Source organism: Nothobranchius furzeri, chromosome 18 (assembly GCF_043380555.1).
Source record: "Nothobranchius furzeri strain GRZ-AD chromosome 18, NfurGRZ-RIMD1, whole genome shotgun sequence".
NCBI lineage: Eukaryota > Metazoa > Chordata > Actinopteri > Cyprinodontiformes > Nothobranchiidae > Nothobranchius > Nothobranchius furzeri.
Window position 1 is genome coordinate 34,368,704 of NC_091758.1, and position 18,790 is coordinate 34,387,493.

Below are 18,790 nucleotides of genomic sequence, written 5' to 3' on the forward strand. Positions count from 1 at the left end.
GGTGAAAAACGTCTAGAAATCTGTCCAAAAAATCGGCCTCTATCAGCAATAAAAAACCCATATCAGTCAATTCATGATCTGATAATTAAGTATATTTTATTTGAAGAAAATATGGAATTAAATAAGTTTGTACCCTCTCTCCTTTTCCTTACATTTGTCCTTTTCTATTTGCATCAATGTGATTGTTACACCAAGAAATGGATTTGATTTTTTGGAATAAAATGTATTCCCACAGCTCTATTACTACTAAACACCGTGCTGAGCAGCAGAGGTGTGGACTCAAGTCACATGACTTGGACTCGAGTCAGACCTGAGTCATTATTTTAAGGACTTCTGACTTGACCTGATAAAATCTAGAAAGACTTATGACTTGACTCGGACATGAACGCCAATGACTTGTGACTTGAATCAACTCGCATCTGTTGACTTGATGATGACTTGAGCATTTTTGATATTTTAGCACAACAGTGGCTCGACATGGACAAAAATCATGACTTGTTCGTCGTTCTGGGTGTGATCTTGTTCTGCTAAATGCAGCAGCTCTTTGTTTATGATAAACTGAAGTCGGACAGATGACTTGAAAATTCAAAGTTAAAGACTTAACTTGGACTTCCAGATCATTGACTTTGGACTCGACTTGGTTGTTTTTTGGAATAAAATGTATTTCCACTGCTCTATTACAACTAAACACCGTGCTGAGCAGCAGAGGTGTGGACTCGAGTCAGATGACTTGGACTCGAGTCAGACCTGAGTCATTACTTTAAGGACTTCTGACTTGACCTGATAAAATCTAGAAAGACTTATGACTTGACTCAGACTTGAACGCCAATGACTTGGAACTTGCATCTGTTGACTTAAGCATATTTGATATTTTAGCACAACAGTGGCCCGACATGGACAAAAATCATGACTTGTTCGTCGTTCTGGGTGCGATCTTGCTCTGCTAAATGCAGCAGCTCTTTGTTTATGATCTGTTAAACTTTCTGCTGGTTGAGTGAATAAATGAAGCTTTAATTCTGGAATTTATTTATTGTAATCGTCATTAAACTGAAGTCGGACAGATGACTTGAAAATTCAAAGTTAAGGACTTGACTTGGGACTTCCAGATCATTGACTTTGGACTTGACTTGGACTTGGTTGTCTTTGACTCGAGACTTGACTGGAAAGACTTGTGACTTACTTGTGACTTGCAAAGCAGTGACTTGGTCACATCGCTGCTGAGAAGCATTTGGGAGCTGTGTTTACTAGCTCAAAAGTCCGTTTTTGACCATCGTGCATCAGCAAGTCAAGAAAATAAAACAAGATTGTCAAAGAAATACAAAAATATTTATTTTATTATGGCGGTTCAGAACAAAAATGTGACACAAAAAGCAGTTTATAGAAAAAAAAAAATACCGGACTCTTAGGCATGTTTGAACTGTTCCACCTGTAAACTGCAGTCTTAGCTGACCTTCTGGTCTGATGAGCTGTTTGAGTGCGAGTATGCTTTTCCCAGGACGATTCTGTCTCTGAGGAGCTTGAAGAAGGCATAGTAGTTACTGAAGAGGATCAGGGCCAGCGATATCGTCTGATGCCACTTTTCTGAGCATATCAGCGAGTACAGCTGGTAGAATATCATGGCACCTTGGAGGATGATGAGTATGTTTAATATTCGTAAAGGCCTGTTAAAGAAAAACTAGGGAAAGAAACAGGAAGTCAGGAAAGAGATGCGTAAATTAAAAAAACAACAAATGCGCTGTATCCTCACATAGAAGCGATAATGCGACACGTCCGATGGAACCGCAACATTATAGTGGCCCATGGCTTTATAGACGTTCTTATTATGTTTTACCAGGACTCCCTGTGGCCACATGTACTCCTCGGTCCATCTGTGCAAAAAGAAACAACGTGTGACTTAAATTACCCCGAAATGAGTCTGGATTTAGTCATGAGCAGCAAATAGCACACACATGTGCTGGAGGACGTTGGAGCAGAGCGAGGGGTCGACTTTTTGCCAGCAGCCCAGATGAGCTGCAGCTTTGTGAAGCAGGTCGCAGTATCGTGGCGGCAGCAGGTGCCTCATGAGGATGACCGACGTGCTGACTGATACCAGTATGAAGAGCTCACAGGACCACCGCTTATCTACGTACTGAGTGCTCTGAAGGAAAACGTCCAGACAGAAACAGGTGAAACCTTCGATTTGAAACTTGTTTATGAACGAAAATCCCAGAAGGTGTTTACCTTCACAAACCACACGGGCACAAACGCCACATAGTAAGCACTGAGCATGGAGCTGACGAGCACTTCTTTCATCCTCCAGTTGAAGTCCATCTTTAGGTACTCCACCTCCTTCCTGGTGAGGTCAGGGGAGAGGCAGCAGGCGTGAGTGGGCATGGCCTGGACTCCATACAGCTGGCTGGTGTGCTGCTTCCATGTCTCCTTCAGCACGGTCAGGTAGTCTCTCCCTCGGCTCACGCTGCCCATCTCTTTGGATCCGATGCTCGCGATCGGGGAAAGGGACCCGGCTCGTCGGACATCGCAGCTCAAACGGAAGAAGGGGATGTACATACCGAACCTGTGTGAATCACCAGCTGTGGTTATGTCTTACAGAGTCTGAAAGCGTAAAATTAAACTACAGTGATCCCTCGTTTATCGCGGTAGATGCGTTCCAGACCTGGCCGCGATAGGTGAAAATCCACGAAGTAGGGACACCATATTTACAGTACAGTACTATATTGAATTATCGTATGATCACATTCTCTTTTTGTGGGTAAAACTCAAGAACAAAAAATTTTTACTTGTTTTTTTTTATAGTTTTATTACAAAAAGTGCATTTTATGATGAAATTGATGAAAAAAAACAGGAATTTCTTGATAATTCGCATAGAAAAATACTGCAAATCGGCGAATTTCCCTTGAATAAGGCTACAAAGAAAAAATCCGCGAAGTCGTGAATCCGCGATAAACGAACCGCGAAGTAGCGAGGGATCACTGTAGACGGTATGGAGGTGCGTCAGGACCAGCAACCTTTCTCAGTGGCCTAGTAGTAGAGGGTCCGCCCTGAGACTGGGAGATCAGGGTTCGACTCCTGGTCGGGTCATACCAAAGACTTTGAAAAAAATGGGACCCAATGCCTCCCTGCTTGACACTCAGCATTAAGGCGTTGGATTGGGGGGGTTAAACCACCAAATAGTTCCCGAGCGCGGCCGTGTCTGCAGCTCACCGGTCCCCCAGGGGATGGGTCAAATGCGGAGAACAAATTTCGCATACACACCTGTGTGTGTGACAACTGATGGGACTTTAACTTTAACACATGTAACTACACAGCAACCGGGAAGCTTGTAAAGGTATCATCTCTGGATTATTATCGGGAGACTGACTGTCCACCCACACGCGCTGCAGGACTAATAGTTATTAATCTTGTGAGCACTTACGGGTAGCAAAGGAAGAGCAGGCTGAGGACAGAATAGGTTCTGAAGAGGTAAATGAGGGAACGACACAGGCTCCAGCCGGTCAGCGTTAACACCACAAACCGGGCCATCACTAAAAATATGGAGTGAGGGAAGGAGAGTTTCCCACTCTGTGACGCCTGAAAAAGACGTGACAGAAACAACATGTAGACAACAAGGATGCAGAATTTAATCCAAATGAGAAATTTCCAGTACAATCCGCCTAAATATCCCAACTTCCTAGAAATTTTACGTGATTATCGTCAAATATGTGTTCATATGGCTGAAGCCGTTTTAAACACGAATGCATGGAAATTCTTACCTCTTTCACAATCGCAGCAACTAATCTTCTTGCCAGTATAATGACTATGAACACCAGCATGTTATAATCGATGAGATGAAAGTTCTGAAAGTCAAAACACAGACAGTTCGGGCTGCCAGCAAGACCGAGCACAAAGGAAACAGACAGACCTGATGATGAATCCATCAGGAGGCATGTTTTCTCTCTTTCCCTACTCAAAGCAGCACCCTAATAGCCTAGTGAACTAGACCAAATTCTTGCTTTGCAAAGAATGGTCTAGGCATGCTCCATTGGAACCTCCACTGCTCCTACCAGGACTCTGGCTAGCCAATCACAGCTCTCTAGAGGGGTTTCAAACACATAAAGAGCTGTGATTGGTCCATAATGGTGGGCCAATCATTGTGCTCTATCGGCTTAGTGAACAAATCACAGAGCTTTATCCGCTTTGTGGGCCAATCAGGGCACTCTATATGCCTGGTGGGTGGGATGACGCAACAGAGTGAAACAAGAGCACGTCACATTCATTGTCCAGAGGAATGTGGATGTGGCTGCCGTCAGCCACAGTCATGCAGTTTTGAGATAATTTATGGTTCAAGTTACGATAAATAAGCTAAGAATATTTTATTTTTAATAATGTATACGTTAAGCGCGCATTTAAATGGTTTACAGAATATTTCCAGGGTGGAACCAATGTTTAGTTTGTTGTTTCGGGGTTGACAATATTTTCAGTTGCACGCCACACTTGATAGGCGGCAGCATGCTAACCGCTATCATTCGTTGGTAGAGCTATGCAGACGCATGCAACGACGTTTTCCAGCTGCGGAAAGGAGTGACACTGCAAGATGTGTTTTTTATTCACCCCTGCAAGTTAATGCGGCCAATGAGGTATGCAATGTGTGTGTTTATGTCGTGATGGGAAAATAAGATGTTTGTTTGTGACAGAACTGTCGAGTCTATGGTGGTCACGGGTAATTTGTAAATGCCAATTTTCTCACGGCACCGTTGGTGGCACCTGTGTGCAATAAATGCCAGTCAAAATTCAAGAACGCCTTGTGTCCGTTTTCAACTTGGAGGGAGTTACAGTGAGAACTCAATCTGCTCGACATAAGGCGAGGAGACAAGGACCTGTGCCTTTCAACCACTGAGCAAGAGGAAATTCATCGCACTCTAGCATCATACAGATAAGACTGTGCATACACCAGTAACCTAAGCAGCAAGAAGTTGCAGTTTCTGTGGATGATCCTTTAAGTGATACGTTTAAATCAAGTTAAATGTGAAGAAGTGGATCAATTCTGGCAACTGCTTTAAAGGAACACTATAAGAACTGAACCCTTTAAGTAATCTGGTGCTCTGCATATGTTCTTTCTAAGTTTATGGTTTTGTCCAATTAAGATTTAGAGGACGTGAAGTCATTTACCTTCTGGTATTTGGATGCTAGAAGTGTTGTAGAACTAAGTGCTGCGTCGTATGCGTTGTTGACTCAAGATGGTATTCATTTAGATATTCCATTAAGGTTTAAGGTGTTGTACATTTTGAAGGTATTATATGAAGCTCATCTAAAGGCAAGGTTAAGCTTGTAGCTATTATTGTTTCAGGCAATTGAGCTGGTATATTGTTCAACGCATGTCTGTCAAGGTACAGCTGTAATTTATTTGTAATTTAAGTAATAAGTAAACATTGCAAATGGATCAAATGACTGAATATGAAACTAAGCATGGCGACTTACTTGAGGGTAGTAGTGCCACAAATGTACAGCAGTCACGTGAAGAGGAGCTACGAAGAGGTCAGAGACATCGAAAGCTTACTGAGAAGGCTCAGCAACTGTATGACGATAAGTTAAGAAAACTTCAGCATCGTTTCACTACAACTTATGATAAGTGGAAAGCAACCGCCAAGCAAGTTAAGAAAATGATAATGGGAGCCCCCTCTGTTGAGGTTGTTAAGGATTTGATATATAAGTTAAGCTGTGCATCAGCAAATGTGAAACATGCATATGAAGATTTGCGCAAATATGCTTCCCCAGACAGTGAGATCCGTCGTAGAGTAGATACCTGTGACGCATTGTCTAAAATAATCTTGGACAATGCAACCACTTACCTTCAGAAGAAAGATAACGAAGATGTTCAGACAGAGGATTTAGTCTGGCCTGAGTCTAGTTCAGTGCTTTCATCTTCAGCTTCTCAAGGCACAAGTAAAGGCCCTCAAAGGAGTTTAAGCTCTGCAAGCAGTTCCAGCATAAGGTCACAAAGGTCAAGCTTTTTCTCTATTAAGAGACAAGAGGCCGTAGCAGAGCTGGCTGCCACACAAGCTGTACTAAAGGTCCTGCAGGACATAGAATGTGAAGAGCAAGAACTAGAAGACCTTGAAGAAGAAGATAGAAAGAGGATTGCATTACAAGAGGAAGAAAATGTGGCAAGAAAGAAAGCACTGGAAGAGAAGCGCAGACAAATAGAGCGCTTACAGACTGTTAAGAAGATAAGTGCAGCAAAGGCACGGCTCCAAGTTTATGAACAAGATGCAAGCTCAGATGAGGAAATAACAGAGCTACTTCATAACCACGTGGCTCAGCAACATAGAGCTCCAGGAGCTACAAGGAGTCCACGTGAGCGTACTGTGATACACCAAGCAGATAGTGTCACAGTCCTTGCTGAAGCAATAGCAGAGTCTATTAATGTAAGCCGTCTCCCAACACCTGAACCATCAAATGAAGCTACATCAAACAGAGTAGTGCAAGGCATGGACAGTATGTACACTTCCACAGTTGTCCCAGTTTGGTTGTCTGCCTCAAGTAACCCAGAGAATGAAATTCTTGTATATGCACTACTTGACAACCAAAGCGACACCACATTCATTATGCAAGATAAGATAGAAGCTTTGGATATGAAAGGGGAAGCTGTGCAGTTAAAACTCTCCACACTTTCATCCAGAAATACAATCATTCCAAGTAAAAGGTTAGTTGGACTGCAGGTGAGAGGTTTCTATTCATCAAAGAGAATTTCTCTCCCTGTAACCTATTCAAGAGAGTTCATCCCTGCCAATCTAAGTCACATTCCTACACCAAAAACGGCAAGAGCTTGGCCACACCTAGAGCATCTTGCAGAGGAGATTGCTCCATTTATTGAGTGTGATGTAGGGCTTCTCATAGGATACAACTGTCCACAGGCTTTGCTACCCCGTGAGGTTGTCCCAGGCAAAGATAATGAGCCATTTGCTCAAAGGACAGATCTTGGTTGGAGCATAGTCGGTTGTGTTAGCCCCTGTGTCGACTATGGTGATGCTATAGGAAGCAGTCATAAGATTGTCGTGAAGTCAGTGAAACCTCATCTACAGACGTCTAAGAAGCTCACAAATGAAGTGAAATACATATGTCGAACCCAAGTTAAGGAGTTCATTTCACCACCGGATGTGCTGAGGATGCTTGAGTCTGACTTCAGTGAGAAAAGAGTAGAGGATGCTAATTTATCTCAAGAAGATTTGCGTTTCCTAACCATAATGGAAAAGGGAATCAAAGTCAAAGCAGATGGTCACTGTGAAATGCCACTTCCCTTCAAGAAAGATCGACCAAGCCTCCCAGACAATAAGGCATGTGCAGTTCACAGGCTTCGATGCTTGAAAGAAAGATTTGAAAGAGACAAACAATATCAAAGGGACTACACGACCTTTATGAGTGAAATCATAACAAATGGGGATGCAGAAAGGGTCCCTATAGGAGAACTTAACAACAGTCCTGTGTGGTACATTCCTCATCACGGGGTGTATCACCCACACAAGCCAGAGAAAATACGGGTTGTGTTCGACTGCTCAGCAAGATTCAAAGGCGTGTCATTAAATGATCACCTTCTCACTGGACCAGAATTGACGAACAGCCTGATAGGGGTTCTCTGCCGCTTTCGCAAGGGACAAGTTGCTATAATGTGTGATATAGAGCGTATGTTCCATCAGTTTCACGTCAAAGCAGAGGACCAGGATTACTTGAGATTTCTCTGGTGGGACGGTGGAAACTTCCAGGCTCCACCATCAGTCTATCGCATGCGAGTGCACCTATTTGGAGCCGCCTCTTCCCCTGGTTGTGCAAACTTTGGCTTGAAACATGTTGCCGCCCAAGGACATGGTCACTATAGTGAAACAACCATTCAGTTCATTGAACGAAACTTTTACGTGGACGATGGGCTCACAAGTGTCTCAACCAAGGATGAGGCCATCAAGTTAGTAAAGGAAGCAAGGCAACTTTGCAGTGTTGGCAAACTGCGAATTCACAAGTTCATTTCTAACAATCATGAGGTGCTTGCATCCATTCCAGAGAGCGAACGAGCAGATTCAGTACGGAATCGAGACTTGGTTCTTGGTGAGTCTCGAATTGAGAGAGCTCTGGGCATCAAATGGTGTATTGTTTCAGACCAGTTCCATTTCAGAGTGATTGTGGAAGAACGCCCACTTTCTAGAAGAGGAGTCTTATCGACTGTAGCATCCATCTATGACCCTCTTGGCCTTGTGGCACCATTTGTTCTGGTTGGAAAGCAAATACTCCAACAGATGTGTAAAGACAAGGTTGGATGGGATGAGCCACTGTCAGAAGAGCTTAAACCACGGTGGGAGTCTTGGCTGGCAGATTTAAGGAACCTGGCTGACATCAAAATTCAACGTTGTTATCTTCCAGAAGGTTTTGAGAAAGTTGAAAGATATGAGCTGCATCATTTCTCAGATGCGAGTGTTAAGGGGTACGGTGAATGTTCTTACTTGAGAGCAATCAGTGTCTCAAACCAAGTCCACTGCTCTCTAGTAATTGGCAAGGCCAGGGTGACTCCTACAAAGGTCACCACTGTACCCAGGCTTGAGCTGTCAGCAGCAGTCATTGCCGTGCGAATGAGTGAGCTGCTTAAAAGGGAGTTGGAAGTTCAAACCAAGGAATTCTTCTGGACAGATTCGAAGGTTGTTCTTGGATACATAAACAACGATGCTAGAAGGTTTCACATATTTGTGGCAAATCGTATTCAGCGTATCCAAGAAGTCTCCAATTCGGACCAATGGAGATATGTGACTTCTGAGAACAATCCAGCTGACCATGCATCACGGGGTCTGACATCAAAGGGACTAGTTACTTCCAACTGGTTCACCGGTCCAGATTTTCTCTGGCAAGATAAACTTCCTACTGATGACACTAAGGTGGGAGAGTTGGGAGTTGAAGATCCAGAACTTCGTAAGACTTTTGTCCATAAGATACTGACCACAGAAGATTCGTTGCTCAATCATTTCTCAAGGTTCTCAAACTGGATAAGGCTAGTTAAGGCCATTGCACGACTCATACGATGTGTCAAAGAGCTCAAGGGTCTGATAGACAGAACAAACGAAGCCACCAGTCTTGAGGAGAGAAAAGAGGCAGAGTTTTTCATCATAGCCGCTGTCCAAAACGACCTGTTTTCTGAAGAAATCAAAGACTTGAAATCGAAGAAGACAATAAAAGGAGATCGTGCAAATAGATTGCACAAACTGAATCCCTTCTTGGATGAAAAGGGTGTGTTAAGAGTGGGAGGTCGGCTGAAGTATGCAGATTTACACCCACACATCAAACATCCAGCGATCCTGCCGAGCAAAACCCACATATCAAGGTTACTGATTGAACACTTCCATCAAAGGGTTCATCACCAGGGACGTGGGATAACTATGAATGAGCTACGATCGAATGGCATTTGGCTATTGGGATGTAGTCACGCAGTGTCTTCCTACATCTACAAGTGTGTCAAATGCAGAAAATTCAGAAGGAATGCTGAAGTGCAAAGAATGGCAGATTTACCGCATGAAAGAGTTGAACCATCGCCCCCCTTTGCCTATTGTGGAATGGACTGCTTTGGCCCGTTCTACATTAAGGAAGGAAGAAAGGAACTTAAACGCTATGGTCTGCTATTCACATGTCTGTGCTCGCGTTCTGTGCATATAGAGCTTCTCGACGACTTGACCAGTGATGCCTTCATTAATGCTCTTCGAACCTTTATAGCCATACGTGGAAATGTTCGACAACTTCGGTCAGATCAGGGCACCAACTTTGTTGGAGCAAGACGAGAGTTTTTGGAGTCTGTAAAGAAAATGGACCAAGAAAGCCTAAGACAAATAGGTTGTGAATTTGTCATGAACCCAGCATCTGCCAGCCATATGGGTGGGGTCTGGGAAAGACAGATCAGGACGATTAGAAGTGTTTTGACATCTATTCTTGATCATTCATCTCAAAGACTTGACACTTCATCCTTGCGTACCTACCTTTATGAAGTCATGGCAATCATAAATAGTAGGCCCTTAACAACTCACCTGTTGAATGATCCCACTGGTCCACAGCCCCTTACGCCAAATCACATCCTGACCATGAAGTCTTCAGTGGTTTTACCACCACCTGGTGAGTTTGTGAAGGAAGACCTTTATCTTCGAAAGAGATGGCGCAGGGTGCAATACTTGGCCAATGAATTTTGGACCAGATGGAAAAAGGAATACTTGCTGAATCTTCAGCAGCGAGGAAAATGGTGCAAACCACAAAGAAATGCCAAAACCAATGACATTGTGATGCTGATGGATAATAGTCTACCCAGAAATGAGTGGAAGTTGGCAAAGGTAACCAAGGTGTACCCTAGTGAGGACGGAATCATTAGGAAACTCGAGCTGCTAATCAGTGATCCGGCATTGGATGACCAAGGAAAAAGAGTTAACAAGCCAGTGTATCTTGAGAGACCCATCCACAAAACAGTTACCTTACTCGAAGCTGAATAAATTCAGAGCTCCTGTCTTTGTACCTTATGTTGGCCCAAGAGTCTATCTACGCTTATTTTCCTTTGTTTGCCTTTTCCTTATTTCCCTTTGTAATGAGGTCCAGTTGGAAATCACCAGTGATTTGGTGGGAGTGTGGCTGCCGTCAGCCACAGTCATGCAGTTTTGAGATAATTTATGGTTCAAGTTACGATAAATAAGCTAAGAATATTTTATTTTTAATAATGTATACGTTAAGCGCGCATTTAAATGGTTTACAGAATATTTCCAGGGTGGAACCAATGTTTAGTTTGTTGTTTCGGGGTTGACAATATTTTCAGTTGCACGCCACACTTGATAGGCGGCAGCATGCTAACCGCTATCATTCGTTGGTAGAGCTATGCAGACGCATGCAACGACGTTTTCCAGCTGCGGAAAGGAGTGACACTGCAAGATGTGTTTTTTATTCACCCCTGCAAGTTAATGCGGCCAATGAGGTATGCAATGTGTGTGTTTATGTCGTGATGGGAAAATAAGATGTTTGTTTGTGACAGAACTGTCGAGTCTATGGTGGTCACGGGTAATTTGTAAATGCCAATTTTCTCACGGCACCGTTGGTGGCACCTGTGTGCAATAAATGCCAGTCAAAATTCAAGAACGCCTTGTGTCCGTTTTCAACTTGGAGGGAGTTACAGTGGAGATCATTTGAAAGACAACGGTAGAACCCGCCCCACAACCGAGAGCCGTCAATGGAGCATGGCCAGACTAAATAATACATTTATTTAGTCTGGCTTGCCAGGCTAGCACCCTAACCCACTTCCTGCTTCCATGACTAGAGTTGAGAACAGCGCCTCTGGAGTGTGAACGCTCACTTCTAACCAGCCGACTGAGCCAAAACACATTGTTTTACAATTTTATTCCCACATTATTTGTTTTTTATTTCCACATACATGTATTATAAAGACTTACTTGTCTATGAGAAGCATCAACAACTCTGAATCAGTGCAGGTACCTCTACAAGCGTGCGCCACACTCTCTCATTGACATCTGTATGTAGGCGGATGTCCAGCGCTATTGGCTAAAGCTGAGTGGCACTCAAGTCAAAATGCATGGGGCTCTACAGGACAGAGGTGGGCTTAGCAGACCTATTGCCTGCAGGGTAAGCCCATCAAGAATTTCTAAAAACTCATGATTCCTGAAAGGAGGGGATCTCCAGATTGCTGCTCGTGTGTAATGAAAAGTGCTCTCACCAGTGATGTGTGTGAAGGAGGGTGTGATGGCGGGTACCACCACACAGTCTTGTAGATGTTGACATAGTGCACGAACAGTGCAACAAGGTGGCAGAAGAAGAGATGAAGCTCAAACAACACATTTTGATCCATGGACAGCTCTGGGATCTTACAGTGCTTCAGAGGAACCACAGTCTGTGCTGCAAGAGGAGGGCTGGACATGCATGTTCCAGAGCCGTTCCTGCAGACACAACAGCATACACGCTCCTCAGTGAGCCATTGTGAGGGGTGTAATAAAAACAAAAAATAGACACCAGGCTGCACATTAACATGTAACGGGGTTATATATACATATATTAGACTCACCTTGTGCGAGATCGCACCCCTGTCACTGGAGAACTGGTCGTGTGGTTTCCATTGCTGACAGAGCCTGGTTCACTGCTCAGAGGAGGTCTGCAGTACGTGGTACGGTTTGTCCCTCTCCTTCCCCCGGCCATCGCAGAGGAACCTGCACTTCCCACCTCTCAGATTCGTGTCTGATTTGGTGATTTTTCACCTAGTCCACACACCTGTGTACGTAAAGGCTGCAGATCAGACACTGAAAGCAAACATCGAAGCAGAATAGTCAACTTTACATGATTAATTATTAATACACACTACTGAATGGAAGTGTTAAGCTCATTTCTTGCTTACTGGAGCTAGGCTTCCCGGTAATAATACATAAAATCATGAACTGACAGCTAAACACAAACAAAACAGTGCTACATTAGAATTAAAATGCACCAGATACCAAAATAAATAAAAACCCCAGATTAAAAGATGCTCATTCGTGCACAGTAACTCTACAGGTTTGTACAAGCTACACAGAATCCCAAATTTGGCTGCAAGATTTTTGCGGAAGCTGTCATAACAACTTAGCTAAGTAGCTACGTGACATTTGCATCCCTGCTGGTTTAGGGCCAGGGAGCTGCCTGTCTGGCTGTGAAACACGAGGTGGGAAACAACGTGGGTCAACACAATGAGGCAGAGACCCCCCCACCAGCCTATGGCCGCCAAGACCACGCTTGATTAAAAATCAAGATTGAGGCCTAAAGCTAGCAGCAAGCTAAGTAGCCATTATCCTCACCAGGAAGAAAACGTGCGCTTACCAGGGCCGTGTTTTCAGTTAGAAATTACTCCGTTTCCCAGGTTTTGGGCTAAATCTGGACAAGACTTTTAAAAACACTAGTTGTTGTTCCACTGAAACCAGCGAAGAGACTCATTGTTGATGTGAAACAAGTCGCTGGTGGGTGGGGGCGCGGGTATGCTAGCCTGCCTGTGGGAGGAGTCCCTTAAAGGCACATCCGTGCACTCAGAAACCTCAAAAATAACGAAATCGCAGAATAAATCTTCAACCTGAGCTGCTAGAAAAACTTTCACTTGGCTTCGTGTTGACTACTATTCTAAAAGTGGGAGATAATTGCACGGAGATGGTGCAAAAATGACAAAATGCTTTCCTCTAGGCTAACAAAGGCTGCTGTCGTTAACTGTCCTCTAGGACACATGGGTCTTTTATAGAAACCTTTACCTGTGTGCATGATCTTTACTTTCCAATGCTAAAAGCTTTGCAGCATAGCTAGCATGCATGCAAATAACCCATGTTTTTATTTGGCACCTGCCCCCAAGGTTCTGCAGCCGATTAGCCTTTATCAACAAACCATCCATCCAGGAATGCAGTCGGCTCACTCCCAGCAATAATTTACATATCAACCCTTTTAATTTTTTCCATTTAAACTTTAGCAGGCTATGACATAACTCTGTCATTTATACTCCGAGCAGTGCTAAACACCACAGTCATGTTTAACATCAGTTGATAGTAAGAGAGAAAACACAATTTACAAAAAAAAGTGTTTATTTTCACATTTTTTATACAAAATGTTCAGAACAATGAGTGAAAACTTAAAAAAATAGTTTGATCTGTAATCATAAAAAAGTAAAAAACCAGGTCAATGCTGCTTAAAAAAAGGTAAAAAGCCTTCAATCTCTGCAGGGCCTCTTTCCAGGTAATGTCAAACCTGTGAAGGACACAAAATGTAAATTCAGTGCACCAATTAAAACCACTAAACCTTTTGACTGCACCCTTTTTAAACTGACCTTACAGGCCCGACTCGCTGGCGCTGAAACAAATCACCTGCTCCTAGAGTTCGGACAACCTATGAGGAGGAAAACCAAGTGAGATCTGGGACTCACACAAGCCTAAAAGCACACAAGAGAGCTACACATGCAAAATTAATTTTACACTACAAAAAATTATCATGCAACTCAAGCTGAACGGACTTCCTTTTTTTAAACCATCAATGAAGTTTTAACGTTTTACGTGAAGCTAACAATTATCAATAATCTACAGAAATAGGATGGAAATAATTATTGAGTGAAATGAAAGAATTGTTGGTTTTATTTGAGCAAGAGTTGCATCACAACCATATGATTGTTTTGTGCGTCTTGTTTTGCTCGGAATAATAAACTACTTAATATAACAGCATAATTTTGCACTTGAATGGTTTTGATGTTTTGGATGACTTGCATTACTTAAAATGTTTTGCACAGAAAAAAAAAGACAAAAATAAAATCTAGTAAATGAGTGTTGGGGTTAGTTTTACCTTCTTGTGGCGATCTTTAGGCTTTTAGAATCCTCTCCTCTGCGATATTTTTCTTTTATAAAAACCAGCCAGCATGACTTTGCATCAAAGTCAAGTAAGATCCCTGCAAGCTTGATTTGGGGAATATTCAGTCATTTCAAGTGGCTGAAGATACAAAATGCTCTCTCGAGAGCTTGGAGAGATACACTAACTAAAGATTAGTGACAATACATGTTAAAGCACTGTATCATTGTCAAGTCAAACACGTATTTGGCAGCACATAACCTTAAGGAATGATGAGCTTTATTTTGTGTCCGAAGGTGGAATTACAAGTGTCCTTTAGTTTTGAAACAGACGAAGAGGAGAAGGTCATCTGAAAAACATTGCCTTTTTTCTTTCCATATTTTTGCAGCTCAGGTTCACGTGTATACATACAGCTTAACCAGCATGGTTGGGAACCGATGATCATTTTCACAAACTGAAGGCATTCCTTTGGTACAACAAAGGCAAAATACCACGTTTAGTTTGTTTAAAAAGAAACTAGAAACTTTATTGAAACACGCACTGCAGAAAAACATTTTGGGAAGTGTTTAGTATCCTATTTAGGCAAAAGGTACACAAGCATTATGCATTTTGGAGACGGCACGACTCAAAGCATACACAGTTGTCCTAAGGTTATGTACAAAATATTGAGTTGGCTGCAGCCTTCTTTTTACACAGCAAAGATTGGTCAGCTGTCAAGCTTTACAATAATTATTCAGTGGTCATTTTGCATGTTACAGAACGTCTGACCATATACCAAATTGTGACTTGAGCCAAAAATAGGAATTTATTTTAAGTCAGACTGACTTCTACAATTTTTTTTAGAATATTCAGAGAAAACTAAATTTGCAACGTTTACAACAAATATTAAGACGTTTGCTACTAATCAAAATACTTCAAGGCTGAATTTAAACTAATTTGATTTTATTCACGAGAAAGTCACAACGAAGAGTTAGGGAGCAATTTGTGTCCAGGCATGAAGGACTTTTGAAAATGCAGCCTACAGGAAAAAATTGAATCGCCACAATCACAGTTTGTTCAATAAACCATTAACTAAAATAACCATCAAATACCAATAAAATGTCACGTCTTTTTAGGTTTATGCCACTACGACCTTAACTGAAACATTAAATGGAAACAGATAACAATGAGAAAAGTTTTGCGTTTTTTCCTCTGGTGCTCTCATACATCCAACAAATGGTCTCGAAATTTTAAAAACAACAAAAAATAAAATAAAACTAATAAAAAAGGGAACAAATAAAACGGGAAATTACTTTTGAAAAGTTAAGTGAGTTACAATCGGAGACAGCTGCCAAAGCAACTCTCTACCAGTAGTTGTTCAGTATCTCCCGTATGGATGCTCTCTATAAGATCCCTTCGTCTGCCGTGACTGGGGGGCTTTGCCTCCGGCGCCAGAATTGGCCCATGAACTGTCCCATTCCCCCTGACCTGCAAGGCGAGGACAGATACTCAAAAAGTTACCCGTCAGCTCGATTACCTGCACTTTGCATTTTATTGTTGCATTTGTTTCCAAACGTACCATAAGCATCGTATGCTGCATCCTGGGCCTCACCGTGTCCGTAATCATAATACTCTGTATCTCTGAAGATAAATTGTAAAGAATTATTGAGACAAAATTCCATCTGAAAAGCATTCATATAATTAAAATCTATAAATTTGGACTCACGCAGGAGCAGCCTGTTGACTGTAGTAATTATCATATCCTTCGTAGGAAGCCTCTACGTAGGTCTCGTCATATGAAGCCTGGGAAAAGAAAGTGAAAACGATGAAAATCAGTATTTACATCAGAATTGACACCATATTTAATGCAAGGATGCAAAAATCAAACTCACATATTCGTCATATGCTTCTGGTTTTGCCTGCGACCCAGACGCAACCTGCTGGTGGGACAAGGCTGCAGACGGAAGCATCCTCGGAGCTCCGGATGCAGGTGGCCTGGACCGGGCAGCAGATCCTCCTCTAGCAGTAGCAGCGGGGGGTCCACCCCGACCAGTTGGAGCCCCTCTGGGTGCTGTGCCTCGACCCCCAGGTCCTCCACGTGGCGCACCACCTCGCATTGCTCCTCGAAGGGCGCCACGTGGCATTCCTCGACCCCTAAGAAAACAAAATGGTTGAATTCAATAAAAAACTTCCAATGAAAACAGGGACAAGGACCTTCTGTTCAGATAATCTGTTGCATAGTGCAAACCATGGCCTCCCTCATACCTGGGTCCTGCTCCAGGTGGTCCACCTCTGCCCCGCCCTAGGCCACCTCGTCCTCTGCCAGAGCCATCCTGGGAGCCATTCAGGAACTCAGGGTCCATGTAGGGGTCATGCTCACCAGGCTCCTGTGATCAGTAGGTGAAGACATTACCCTAATACCAGATTGAATAAAAACACAACTACAGAGAACTTTAAAGCAGACTTACAGGAATCAGGAACTTCTTGACCTCATCCATGGCATGAGCCATGTGCAGGTATGCTTCTGGTATTGGTGCTGTAACCTCAATGAACACATGCAGCTCCATGGACAGATGGGCATATTTTGCTTCACCACCCTTCCTAAGCTCTTCCTCCTGATGAATATTTAATATGAAAATAGTTAATCTGCAAAATAACCACTCAGTGGTTCTGCATATTATCAATTTGACTCAAACCTTATTCTTGTCCCTCATGGAACCTCTTCCCAAAACTGAGATCTTTGCTCCGGTTTCCTCCTGGAGCCTCTTGATCGTGCTGCCCTGAGGCCCCAACAGCTTACCTACAAAGTTGACCTGCAAGAAGTCACGTGTGTCAATCACAGCTCCTATTCTCGCTATTTTACTGCATCAATGCACAAAATGAGACCGTAGCACAACGCCTCAATGATCGCAGATCACTGTGAATTAAATTTCACATATTTAATAAAATGTATGGATGTTTAGGCGAAGGAGAGAGGACTCACTCTAGGATACTGCTTGGTTGGGATGAGTACACGCTCCTTGAGTTTCAGGTTCTTGGTGGCAAACAGGTCCAGGTAGGTCTCCTTCTCTGGCTCTTTCTTAGAGTCACCCTTCTGGATCCTCTCGATCTCTGCCGAGAAAAACAAATACGTTAGCATTACTAACAATACAGAAAACTATTGAACGTTTATCTGAGCTAAAAATGTCGAAGTTGTTACTAATCTGGTGAAAAACGACAAAATTTTTATTTACATAAAATTCTAATTTGTTATATTTACGAATTCTACAAAATTAAGCAACCTGCTTATTAATTTTGCTTATCCAAATGAATGCATAATCACTGATGGGTTGCCCCATTTTTACAACCACGTGCACTAATGCGCCATTGTTTAGGCCTGTTGACTCGAACACGAAGGAAAAAAGATGCTAGGCCTCGAACAGAAACACGAATAAGTCGCTCGCTTTAGCCACCAGCCAGCAAACATCGGGATTACCTGCAGTAATAAGCTTCATGGCGTGTGTGAACGACGAATCCAAGCTGTCCTTCTCAGCCAGGAGCTCCGGGAGGTACTTTGTGTCTTCCATTTTGATTTTCTTCTTTCTCTAGCTTCACAATGGCGGGCTCAACTTGCACTCAAAATCGTCGCAAACCGAACAGGACAGCAAACTCGTTTCTGAAATGTTTTGTTTTAAGGATTTTTTTTTGGAGAAAATAAAAAGCAGCAGCGTCCGAGTTTCAAGCAGTAAATCCGGCCGGTGCTTCCACACGTCGGTGACTGCGCTCCGCTCGGTAGACAAAGAAGAAATGGCGCAGCAGCATTTCAGTTAGCGGAGACGGAGAGGAAGTGACGTCGCCGCGGAGGATTGTGGGTAATCTTAACGATTTCTGGCGGGTCAAGAGATAAATAAATAAATAAAATCATTTTACATTTTGACGAACGTTACTAGCACCAAAGGTACTTTTCAGGAACTAGGGTCTTGGTTTACAAAGCATGAATAGCTTTTTATTTATTTATTTATTATTATTAGAAACAATTTCCTATTCAAACCTGCATCAAGCACAAACGAAATGAACAAAGAACATAATTAGAGTAGGGATGCACAATATATCGGCATCAATATCAGTATCGGCTGATGTTAGTCCATTTTTTTTAATCTATTTCAGAAGGTTGGGGGGTAATGTGTATTTGTTTTGTCATGTGATAGTGATTGTAATCACCTCAGAAGCGTAAATGTGTGTGGTGTACATAATATTGTAAATTCAGCTTTAATAATTTTCATTCTATACAAAATCTGCTGATTTTACAAGCATTAATATCAGCATATATCGATATCTGCAAATATCACTTATCGGCCATAACAATCATATTAATATCAGATATTGGTGTATCACTAGAAGTCACCCAAAATGACCAAAGCTTAATAATATATTGTATGTTGCAAGACTTTCTATTTGAAACAAGATAGAAAATAACATCAAATACATTAACCTGGACATCTAA

At 42.5% G+C, this 18,790-nt stretch overlaps 2 protein-coding genes across 3 annotated transcripts; both read right to left on the reverse strand.

Annotated features, from left to right (window-relative positions):
- Positions 1 to 1,304: 1,304 nt before the first annotated feature.
- On the reverse strand, positions 1,305 to 13,002 carry tmem39b (transmembrane protein 39B). The gene is made up of 9 exons (XM_015970332.3): positions 12,835 to 13,002; positions 12,053 to 12,255; positions 11,708 to 11,927; positions 3,750 to 3,833; positions 3,413 to 3,567; positions 2,221 to 2,554; positions 1,950 to 2,137; positions 1,748 to 1,868; positions 1,305 to 1,675 (listed from the first exon to the last, which is right to left on the reverse strand). Exons 2-9 carry the CDS (start codon positions 12,181 to 12,183, stop codon positions 1,442 to 1,444), a joined length of 1,467 nt encoding a protein of 488 aa, XP_015825818.2. The 5' UTR covers positions 12,184 to 12,255; positions 12,835 to 13,002; the 3' UTR covers positions 1,305 to 1,441.
- Positions 13,003 to 13,559: 557 nt separating this feature from the next.
- On the reverse strand, positions 13,560 to 18,105 carry khdrbs1a (KH domain containing, RNA binding, signal transduction associated 1a). Of its 2 annotated transcripts, XR_008563412.2 has the most exons (11): positions 17,783 to 18,105; positions 17,291 to 17,418; positions 17,004 to 17,120; positions 16,776 to 16,922; positions 16,573 to 16,694; positions 16,200 to 16,461; positions 16,034 to 16,110; positions 15,887 to 15,948; positions 15,621 to 15,795; positions 13,820 to 13,878; positions 13,560 to 13,740 (listed from the first exon to the last, which is right to left on the reverse strand). XR_008563412.2 is itself a non-coding variant. In XM_015970470.3 (9 exons), the coding sequence occupies exons 1-9, from the start codon at positions 17,871 to 17,873 to the stop codon at positions 15,686 to 15,688; spliced, it is 1,116 nt and encodes a 371-aa protein (XP_015825956.1). In that variant the 5' UTR covers positions 17,874 to 18,105; the 3' UTR covers positions 14,824 to 15,685. The 2 variants fall into 2 exon arrangements, 1 of the variants encoding a protein (XP_015825956.1); XM_015970470.3 differs by lacking the exons at positions 13,560 to 13,740; positions 13,820 to 13,878 and having other exon boundaries at positions 14,824 to 15,795.
- Positions 18,106 to 18,790: the final 685 nt, after the last annotated feature.

Coding starts and splice junctions, on each gene's coding strand:
- tmem39b (XM_015970332.3), bottom strand. CDS start 12,183: ATGGCCGGGGGAAGGAGAGGGACAAACCGTACCACGTACTGCAGACCT. Junction 3,834..11,707: donor CTCCTTCACACACATCACTG/GTGAGAGCACTT, acceptor TTTGACTTTCAG/AACTTTCATCTCATCGATTA. Junction 1,676..1,747: donor TGTCGCATTATCGCTTCTAT/GTGAGGATACAG, acceptor TTCTTTCCCTAG/TTTTTCTTTAACAGGCCTTT.
- khdrbs1a (XM_015970470.3), bottom strand. CDS start 17,873: ATGGAAGACACAAAGTACCTCCCGGAGCTCCTGGCTGAGAAGGACAGC. Junction 16,923..17,003: donor CCATGAGGGACAAGAATAAG/GTTTGAGTCAAA, acceptor AATATTCATCAG/GAGGAAGAGCTTAGGAAGGG. Junction 16,462..16,572: donor CCACCTGGAGCAGGACCCAG/GTATGAGGGAGG, acceptor TTGTTTTCTTAG/GGGTCGAGGAATGCCACGTG.